Here is an 11594-nt window from a genome sequence, read left to right as displayed (position 1 = left end):
TAAAATCCTTGGAAAGAATTCAGAGGAGAATGACAAGGCTAATCCCGGGCATTAGGAACCTTGAGTACAGAGACAGGTTAATGCATCTTAATTTGCACTCCCTCGAGAGACGTAGAGTGAGAGGCGATATGATAGAGGTGTATAAATGGAAGTCAGGGCTGAACAAAGGTGACATTACAAAGGTACTCAAACTATCCAACCAGGAGCGAACTCGTAACAATGGTTTTAAATCAGACAAATTTAGATTTAGGCGCGAAATAGGTAAACACTGGTTTGGTAACAGAGTGGTGGATGAATGGAACAAGTTACCAAATATCATAATTAACTCGAATACGCTGGATAGCTTCAAACATAGGTTGGATGCTCATATGAGCAATAGGGGTTGGGTGTAAACGGGACTGCCCAGTATGGGCCAATATGCCCGCTGCAGTTTCCTCCATTCTTATGTTCTTAAGTCTATTATGCCAGCGTCTATTTGTTCTTCTTGTTCTTCGCCACGTAGTGCATTAAGAGAGAACAGCCGTGCATGTAGAACCACTGGTTGAAGAAGTTCTCCAATACGAAGAGCTGGAGAGGTGAACAAAACAAATTAAAGTTATTTCTCAAACATAATCTGGAAAGACTTTTTTTATTATTTCAATTAAAAAACAACAGCAACAAAATACGTGAATGAACAAATAAACAAAAACAACAACACAAGTGAAGGTATTTTTTTTTTCATGATCTAAATGGACTTTTGTTAGGTTAGGTTAGATTAGGTTAGGTTAGGCTAGGTTAGGTTAGGTTAGGTTAGGCTAGGTTAGGCTAGGTTGGGTTGGGCTAGGCTAGGTTAGGTTTGCATTAGGGTGTTTGGTAATTATTCACGATTGACCCGCCGCTGATTTTTCATAGAAACCGAATTTAAAAACGCTGCAATTTTACTGTGTTTTATAGTGGACACTGTGAAGGTTTTGGTAAATGTGTCAAAAGGTGATTCTTTCTAAACTAGACCTGACCTGACCTGACCTGACCTAACCTAACCTAACCTAACCTTAGTTGATATGAAAAGCAAGTGGCCGAGGCGTTGTCAGAAGACCTCACCAAGCTAACCAACGAATCCTACCTAACGTAACTTCCTCCGGACACTCTCATATTTTAAACACAAAGAACTTAATAATTATGATATGGTGTAATATTACGTTTTTTTTGTGGACATAAGAGCAGCCGCCCAGATAGTGTGGCGTTTAAGCATACACTGGCGACTGGCGGGATGATTGGGTGTGTACCGCCGCATCATTGCCGAGAGAGACAGATTAGTGTGCGCCTAGTCACCTCCCTCCCCCCCCCCCAAAAAAAATATTATATCAGAACTAAATGATGAAAATAAAGTAAGAATATAAGCATCAAAACAAATGACGCCTCGGCGGGTTAGTCGTTAATATTAGCCGGGTGTTTAATTACCAGGTGATGCACGAGTTAATTAGAAGTAAACTCACCTGTATACCATGAGCCCAGTAGCCTGTTGTCCGACGAGCATAACCCAGCGTGTTGACGGCGTGGTAGGCGAAGGTGGCGGGGGAGGGACTGAACACATCTGGTGGTAAAGAGTGTTATGTCTTTACTGAGTGTCACGCCTTGTACACTGGATCAGTAAACAACATCCAGGTCACTCACAAGGTCATTAAACAACATCCAGGTCACTCACAAGGTCATTAAACAACATTCAGGTCACTCACAAGGTCATTAAACAACACCCAGGTCACTCACAAGGTCAGTAAACAACATCCAGGTCACTCACAAGGTCATTAAACAACATCCAGGTCACTCACTTGTTTTGTGCAGGAGGCTGGAGAACTTGGTCATGTTAGTGGTGACCAGCCCCGGGGTGAGGGTCTGGATGGTGACCCCTGACCCCCTGCACTCCCACTCTAGCCCCTGTGAGAAGCTGTCCACGAAGCTCTGAGGATACAAGATAATACAGCGTGATAGAACATGATACAGTGTGATATAACCCACAACACCACAACACAACAATATACAAACACCACCACAACACCACAACACAAGCACAATTCAGTTCATAACACAGACACAACCCACAAAACCACAACACAAACAACATCCCATACCACCACAACACAACCCACAACACCACAACACAACCCACAACACCACAACACAAAACACCACACCACAATCCACAACACCACAAAACAATCCTACCTTACTGGCAGCATATATACCAAGTAGTGGAGCAGGATATATGGCAGTTATGGAGGCAATGTTTACTACGGCTCCTCTCCCCTTCGTTAACATCCCCGGCAGTAGGAGGTGGGTCATGGCGGGTACTGAGGCCATGTTTACATTGACGTGGCCCCATATGCTACTCTCTGTTACCTGGTTAAACTTCATAGGGCAGGTGAGGCTCATTCCTACGTTGTTGACTGAAAGATAAAATATGGTGTTAGGTGTGGTGGGAGGTCTAGGGTGTGTGTGGAGGTCTAGGAGGTGTGTGTGTGTGGGGGTCTAGGAGTGTGTGTGTGTGTGGGGGACTAGGAGGTGTGTGTGTGGGGGGTCTGGGGTGTGTGTGGGGGGTCTGGAGGTGTGTGTGTGTGGGGGTCTAGGAGGGTGTGTGTGTGGGGGGTCTAGGAGGGTGTGTGTGTGTGGGGGTCTAGGAGGTGTGTGTGGGGGGTCTAGGAGGTGTGTGTGGGGGGTCTAGGAAGTGTGTGGGGGGGGGACTGGGAGGTCTGTGTGTGTATGTCTGTGTGTTTGTAATCGTATATATGTGTATGTGTGTGTACAAGTGAATTATGACGTAGTTTAACCATAATAATAATAATAATAATAATAATAATAATAATAATAATAACTAAACAACAGCAACACAAAACACTAACAATAATATCAACAAAACCATGAAACACAATAAACACTCCTAAGAAAACACAGGTAAACGGAGACTCACCCAAGATCCCGATGTCCTTATTGGCCAGGTGTTTCTTAATGACGTCATAGATAGGTAAACCATCACAAAAGTTTACCTGTATGACGTCAGTCTCGACTCCATAGTCTTCAACTGTAGATTATAAAAAGACTATTAATTTACATCGATTAATTATACCTGTCTTTAATTACCTGTACTAATATGATGTTTTACTTTGATTAGGAAGGTAATTATTAGTTAAGTTATAAAAGTTGTTGATAAGTGTTTGAATTAACTTAATTTACCTGTTAAAAGTCTATTACAACAACTACTACTACTACTACTACTACTACTACTACTACTGCTACTACTACTTTTTTTTATTAAATGTCCTCCATTCGCCATTCCGAGACTAAAACGTTGTGTATAGTACTTAAACACACACACACACACACACACACACACACACACACACACACACACACATGTTGTTTTTACTGAAAGACAAAACCTTTAAGGAGGACAAAAACTAGTTTATCGATGAACAATAAAATCCTGTTAAACCTAGAGTATATCCGGTATGGTAAAGGGTGTTTATAAAGTCCCTTGATGTTTGGGTTTACAGTCCTCTTGACGTTTGTGTTTACTTTTATCAAGGGACTCTGTAAACACAAACATCAAGGGACTCTGTAAACACAAACATCAAGGGACTCTGTAAACACAAACATCAAGGGACTCTGTAAACACAAACATCAAAGGACTCTGTAAACTAAAACATCAAAGGACTCTGTAAATACAAACATCAAGGGACTCTACCTGTAAGCTTCAACTATCAAAGGGACTCTGCATAAACACAAGCATCAAGGGACTCTGTAACACAAACATCAAGGACTCTGTAAACACAAACATCAAAAGGACTCTTCATCTAAACATCTACAAGGGACTCTGTAAATACAAACATCAAGGGACTCTGTAAATACAAACATCAAGGGACTCTGTAAACACAAACATCAAGAGACTCTGTAAATACAAACATCAAGGGACTCTGTAAATACAAACATCAAGGGACTCTGTAAACACAAACATCAAGGGAATCTGTAAGTAGCTTATCAGGACTCTGTAGCACAAACATCCAAGGGACTCTGTAAATAAGGGACTCTGTAAACACAAACATAAGGACTCTGTAAAACAAACATCAAGGGACTCTATGCACAAACATCAAAGACTCTGTAAAACATCAAGGGACTCATAACACAAACATCAAGGACTCTGTAAACACAAACATCAAGGGACTCTGTAAACACAAACATCAATGGACTCTGTAAACACAAACATCAAGGGACTCTGTAAACACAAACATCAAGGGACTCTGTAAACACAAACATCAAGGGACTCTGTAAACACAAACATCAAGGGACTCTGTAAACACAAACATCAAGGGACTCTGTAAACACATATACGAACGCTAAGTTTGTAAATAAAATGAACAGGAAGACAGAGTTATGAGTCAACACGCAGTATGACTGAGGAAGGGGGAGAGGGAGGGATGGATGGTGGGAAGGGAGGGAAGGAGAGGTGGTGGGAAAGAAGGGGAGGGAGCAAGGGAAGGAGAGAGAAAGAGAGAGCAAGGGATGGTGGGAAACGGGCGAGGGAGGGAGGGAGAGAGAAAACGCTAATGGAGAGGGAATGAGAGAGAGAGCGAGGGAAAGAGAGAGAGAGAGAGGGCCGGTATGAGAAAACCCCAAGGCAAGTTTTTGTCGAGTATATTTCTTCACCAAAACAAAAACGGCGAAAGAACAGATCCGGAATGACCACATGACAACAAAAAGTCAGTACAAAAACAAAAGAGAGAGAGAGAGAGAGAGAGAGAGAGAGAGAGACCTTCACGTGTCTAGTGAGTAAAAAAACAAAATCTTGAAGTCATATCTTGTTTTAAATTACTTATTTTTTCTTATTCTTTTTTATTTCGTATTTATTTTGTTACTAGAGATATTCAAGGTGTGGTGTGTACGTTGGTGTAATTCTAACCCCTTGTTTGTTTGTTTGTTTGTTTGTTTGTTTGTTTGGTAGATTGTTAGCCATTGAAGAAGTATGTGTGGATATTTTGAATTGTTATCGTCGCACTTTCCTATCACTTAAATAGGCACAGATAAACTCAGATACTTAAGAAGATTAATACACGAAACTTAGATACTTAGACAGACAAACTTAAGACAGATAGATACACCAAATTTAGATACTTAGATAGACAAACTTAGATAAATAGACACATCAAACTTAGATACTTCGACAAAACTTAGACATTTAGACAAAATTACCATAACTAAAATCCTGAACATAAAATAGCCGTAAATAATGAACACATTTTAAGCCTTGGATTAAACCTTCAACTAACCTATTTCCCGGGCAACATTCTTCAGCTTGTCCAGGTTCCGTGAGATGAGGACAATGTTGACACCTCTCTTGGCTAACTCCCGTGCGTATGCCTTGCCTATGCCGTCCGTGGAGCCCGTTACCACTGAAAGAATGGTATATATTGTTTAGCGCCTGATACAACTGAAAATATGGTATATGTTGTTTGTTTGAAGCCTGGCACAACTGAAAGAATAGTCCGTTGTTTGTTTGGATCCTGATACAACTGAAAATATGGTACGTTGTTTTTTAGAGCTTGACACCATCCACTTCCTCCAGATAGCCTGAGGTTCAGGTGGGGGGACGACTCTTCAAATAATGAGAGAAAATAGATATGAAAGAGACTTGCTAAATCATTATACGTAACATAGTGTACAGGTGTAGTACCAGAATCCTGGAGGATAGCGAATGTAATACCGATTTTCAAGAAGGGGGATAGATCACTATCCTCTAACTACCGCCCAATCAGTCAAACATCAATAGTAGGCAAATTACTGGAAGCAATCATTTCAAACTCTATTCGAAATCACCTAGAGAAGCACCGATTGATCAATGATTCTCAGCATGGCTTCACAAGCGGACGTTCATGTCTAACTAATCTATTCACATTCTTTTCATCAGTTTTCGAATCGGTGGACGAGGGGTACAATTATGATGTGGTATATCTCGACTTTAGTAAAGCCTTCGACAGAGTCCCCCACGAAAGACTAATTAGAAAGGTAGAAGCACATGGCATCAAAGGTAATATCCTTAAATGGTAGGGCGTGGTTACAGGACAGGAAACAGCGAGTGAGCATTAACGGCACTAAATCCCATTGTAGCAACGTTACTAGTGGAGTTCCCCAAGGCTCAGTACTTGGACCATTATTATTTATTATATACATAAACGACATAGATATCGGCATAGACAGCAACATAAGTAAATTTGCTGATGACACCAAAATAGGACGTGTTATTAAATCTGACGAGGACTCCACAAAACTACAGGAAGATCTAAAAAAAAATTTCGAATGGTCTGAAAAATGGCAGATGAAATTCAATGTGGACAAATGTAAAGTACTCAGTATAGGAGATGTAAACAGGGAAACCAGTTACCAGATGAACAACGATGCCATTGAGAAATCCGACTGCGGGAGAGATTTAGGAGTAATGATAAGTAGGAACCTTAAGCCAAGTAAACAATGTGTATTTGCTCAAAGCAAGGCTAATAAAGTACTTGGGTTCATACAAAGGAGTGTTAGTTACAAGACTAGCGAGGTCATCCTAAAACTATATCTTGCGCTTGTGAGACCTCACTTGGATTACGCAGTTCAATTCTGGTCCCCTTATTACAGAATGAATATAGAATCCTTGGAAAGAATTCAGAGGAGAATGACAAGGCTAATCCCGGGCATTAGGAACCTTGAGTACAGAGATAGGTTAAAGCATCTTAATTTGAACTCCCTTGAGAGACGTAGAGTGAGAGGCGATGGAAGTCAGGGCTGAACAAAGGGGACATTACAAAGGTACTCAAACTATCCAACCAGGAGCGAACTCGTAACAATGGTTTTAAATTAGACAAATTTAGATTTAGGCGCGAAATAGGTAAACATTGGTTTGGTAACAGAGTAGTGGATGAATGGAACACGTTACCAAATATCATCATTAACTCGAACACGCTGGATAGCTTCAAACATAGGTTGGATGCTCATATGAGCAATAGGGGTTGGGTGTAAATGGGACTGCCCAGTATGGGCCAATATGCCCGCTGCAGTTTCCTCCATTCTTCTGTTCTTATGTGAAGGTTAACCAGGCCTGAGGTACGCACTTAACTGAATACTATGTTCCCAGTACACAAGGAAATAATGTGTCTGGCAGTGTACTCGACCACCTTCACTACCTCAACTGAAACATTAGATACGTATTCATAGCTGTAGATCGAGTTAATAAATAATGACCGTAGAACATCCTGGGAAGAAATGGATAACTGTCTAGATGGGGAATAAACACTGTAGTTTATCCTGGGAAGAAATAGATAACAGCATTCATAATAAATAAGGACACTAATAAATATTCGGGAGAAACAGCATAAAACACCTGCTGTATGTTTGTGTGTGTGTGGTTGGCAGGTATAGGTGTACACGGGTCTGTACTTACCTGCCCACTTGCCATAAACGTCCACGAGTCGTTTATCCCACAGCCTGGAGCAGAAGTGAGCTCTTACGCCAATAACAATCACCCAGATACCACGGAGAGCTGCCTTCCCTACACACAGCACACCCACCACAGTCAACACGTACTCCAACTGATCCACACTAGGCAGGAGAGCGTCACAGGCCATGTTTATTCCCTCACCTCACCTGCGATACTGATCCTGAAGTGCTCACAACACGTGTACGCCAGGTCTCTACTGCGCATGCTCAGTACAGACGTGGTGTGGATGGTGAACACAAACCTATGTTCTTATTGCGTCTTATTGAGTCCAGATTCTCATAGGTTCCTATTATAAATGCATCTTACTTATTGACTTGAGCTAAAACACAACATTAGCATTACAACCCTGACGTCGAGATTCTACCTTAACTAGGCAGGTTAACTTAGCAAACATTAGAGGACAATAAAACTAACAGAATATTCAGAAATAACTTTTATTTTAATTTTATCTGATGTACAGTGAATATATCTAGTTAGGGTAGAGTGTCAGCTACCTCACCTACGTGGCTGGTGTATCAATAAGCTGTATCAGTTATCGTCGGCAATATTTTCATCCAGTTTCCGAGTTCCCGCCACACAACTTCGTCCCCCGGTGTGCAGAAGTTAGTTGGGGTATAAAGCATTACTACCCTTCAAACAACTAAGGTCTTTTAAGCTACGTTCTCTAGTTTAGTCTATATACTCGCCATTAACAATATAATATAAATAAACGATACAAATAAAAAGATAAACCACATACACTAAATAAACTGACAAACTAAGAAAAACAGGAAAAATATCGTCTATTTCAGTTGATAAAATCAGAGGCCAAAAGTTTCAGGAGGGATACTGCACTAAATGTTTCTCCACGTCAACATTTTTTAGTTTCTGCTCAATAATTTTCTATAAACTCGATGGATTTATTAATATTTTGGTGAGGAGGTGCAGTGTGGTAGGTCCTTGCTGGGGAATGATACAGGGGTTGTTAGGTTGGGGGTAACTACACAGTTACTAGATTTTTATTAGGTGTGGATAGAGGGGAGGCTGTGTCGTTTCCAAAGTCTCTCTCTCTCAAGGATAATATAATTGTGTTCTGAGTTTGTTTGAATAGCACTAGTATTTCCCTCTATGCTACTACTACTACAACTACTACTACTACTACTACTACTACTTACTACTACTACTACTAATGTTTGTTTTCGAGAATTAGGTTCATGTAGATCTCCAATCACACTGTTTACAACTTTACACCGGCGGGCTAAACAATGATTGTCCCCCTTCAGTGTTCAGTCTAAACTTTGTATAATAGGTTAATTTTGACTATACTATATGAAAGCACGTATAGTTCTGTATCTTTTTACGTATGGTGGTAACTTCTAACGTGTTGAACGATTCTGAGAAGAAACGATTTATACCCTGTAGATCGCATTCCAGCAGTGACTTTTAGAGAAGTTTGTGACATTGGTGCCACGTTTGTTTCACGCACTTGAATTGTTGTGCGCCTTGAAAGGTCCGAGGACTTTGTGAAAAGGAACTGGCGGAAGTTAGTTGAAGAGTGTAAGACCGAGTTCCCCAGCGGGCGACCCGAGATGCTGTCTCAGGAATGAAAGAACATCTTCCTGCAGGGGTCGCGTCGCCCAGAGAAGAGTCGTGGGTTTTTGGTCAAGGAGATTCATATCTGATGTGGAAAGACATTACGCCATGAAACGATTTTATTGTTTCTTATCCGGTAAGGTGTAAAGGCTTGGCAGGAGCTGGCGAAACCTCTGAAAACAGCGCTCAACATCGACGACAGGCTGTTGTTCACGGATTATATCTCAGTGAATGGGACAAGGAGACCTTCCTCCACCCTGCTGCTAGAGACAAGTGTTTCGTTTAGGTGACCAGGAATCAGATTCTCCAAATGAGTGGATATGATCAAAGTCTCCAGATGAAGTCCCGACGAAAAGGCCTCCCAAGAGTCACTCAGAACTCTTGACTTCGTGAGTGTGTTTGTTCTATTCACCGCCCGCCGCCGCATGATGTGGGTGAAGCCAAGAGTTCTTCGCCCAGCGCACCATTCCGTTATGAGCGACTCTATAAATATTCTAGTCGTCGGGGAGGTGACTTTTCTGCACGACAAAGACACCTGCATCTTCAAACTTTTTAAGGATGAGAGTTGTGAACTGTTGGAACAATCTGCCAGAGAGTGTTGTGACGGCACCGAGTGTGAGCTCTTTTAAGACCAGACTTGACCAACACTGGAGCAGGTTCAGGTACATTCAGGAGCCGGTGCATGCCCAGTACTTGCCAACAGTGCGTGACAGAGACGTGACCGACTGTCCAAGCGGCGAACGATCCGATCAGTGGCGGAGAGGATAAAAGTAAAAAGTACATCACATCACCAGGACACATCACCAGTACCTCACATCACCAGGACACATCACCAAGACACATCACCAGTACCTCACATCACCAGGACACATTACCAAGACACATCACCACTACCTCACATCACCAGGACACATCACCAGTACCTCACATCACCAGGACACATCACCAAGACACATCACAAGTACCTCACATCACCAAGACACATCACCAAGACACATCACCAAGTACCCTCACATCACCACTCACCAAGACACATCACCAAGACACATCACCAAGACACATCACCAGTACCTCATCACCAATCACCAAGACACATCACCAAGACACATCACCACTCACCAAGACACATCACCAAGACACATCACCACTTACCAAGATACATCACCAAGACACATCACCAAGACACATCACCACTCACCAAGACACCAAGACACATCACCAAGACACATCACCACCACTCAAGACACATCACCAAGACACATCACCACTCATCACCAAGACACATCACCACTCACCAGACACATCACCACTTAGCAGTTAAGAGCTTAGTTTAGCTGATGATAGAGGAAGTTCATTAGCGTGTTGTGCCTCAGGACCACAGGTGAAGGATAGTGAACTTGTGAGGAGAGTCTAGGAGTTGTGGTGGAGTAAACAATATGTAGGTGGCACACACACACACACACACACACACACACACACACACACACACACACACACACACACACACACACACACACACACACACACACGCACACACACACACACACACACACACACACACACACACACACACACACACACACACACACACACACACACACACACACGTCTCCTGAGGGTGTTTTAATCCCACTGAGAAATAGGAGAATACAGGTAGAAACACAAGGTCAAACCCACCTCTTGCTTGTAGTCTGTGTGTCAGGTGTGTGGGGGAGGCCAAGTCTCAGGTGTGTGTGGGGGGAGGGAGGGGAAGGTGTGTGGGGGAGGGCCAAGTCTGTGTGGGAGTCAAGTCTCAGGTGTGTGGGGGAGGGCCAAGTCTCAGGTGTGTGGGGGGGAGGGAGGGGTCAAGTGCCCAGGTGTGTGGGGGGAGGGTGGGAGTCTAGTGTGTGTGTGTGGGGGGAGGGTCAAGTCCCAGGTGTGTGGGGGGGGGGAGGGCCAAGTCTCAGGTGTGTGGGGGGGAGGGGCCAGTCTCAGGTGTGTGGGGGGAGGGGCCAAGCTCTCAGTGTGTGGGGGAGGGGAGGGCTGCCCTCAGGTGTGTGGGGAGGTCAAGTCTCAGGTGTGGGGGGAGGGGCAAGTCTCAGGTGTGGGGGGAGGGGCAAATCTCAGGTGTGTGGGGGAGGGTCAAGTCTCAGGTGTGTGGGGGAGGTCAAGTCTCAGGTGGGGGAGGGGCCAAGTCTCAGGTGTGTGGGTGGAGGGGTCAAGTCTCAGGTGTCACACTAACTCTCCTCACTACAGACAACAGCAGTGTACAGACAAACGGATGTATTACTATTGAAAGATGAAACGATTAAAGAATAATGAAGATCTATATTTTCTTGAACTATGACCAGAGAAGATGTTAAGCCACGAAGGAAGTAGGTTAGGGTTAGGTGAAGTTAGGTAGAAGTTAGGATTGAAGAGAGATATAGCGTATGACATACATAGAGAGAGAGAGAGAGAGAGAGAGAGAGAGAGAGATTGGCTGCTCATTGGCTATTCCTTTGTTGTTATGGTTCACATCCCAGATCACGACGTG

General features: G+C 43.1%; 1 protein-coding gene across 1 annotated transcript; it reads right to left on the bottom strand.

Annotated features, from left to right (window-relative positions):
* Nucleotides 1-393: 393 nt before the first annotated feature.
* LOC121875269 (inactive hydroxysteroid dehydrogenase-like protein 1) lies at nt 394-7680 on the bottom strand. Its single transcript, XM_042379729.1, has 7 exons — nt 7451-7680; nt 5298-5420; nt 2945-3055; nt 2203-2423; nt 1809-1938; nt 1476-1573; nt 394-567 (listed from the first exon to the last, which is right to left on the bottom strand). Exons 1-7 carry the CDS (start codon nt 7632-7634, stop codon nt 472-474), a joined length of 963 nt encoding a protein of 320 aa, XP_042235663.1. The 5' UTR covers nt 7635-7680; the 3' UTR covers nt 394-471.
* Nucleotides 7681-11594: the final 3914 nt, after the last annotated feature.

This window comes from Homarus americanus, unplaced genomic scaffold (assembly GCF_018991925.1).
Source record: "Homarus americanus isolate GMGI-L3 unplaced genomic scaffold, GMGI_Hamer_2.0 scaffold56241, whole genome shotgun sequence".
Lineage (NCBI taxonomy): Eukaryota > Metazoa > Arthropoda > Malacostraca > Decapoda > Nephropidae > Homarus > Homarus americanus.
This window is presented reverse-complemented; position numbering and strand designations above follow the sequence as displayed.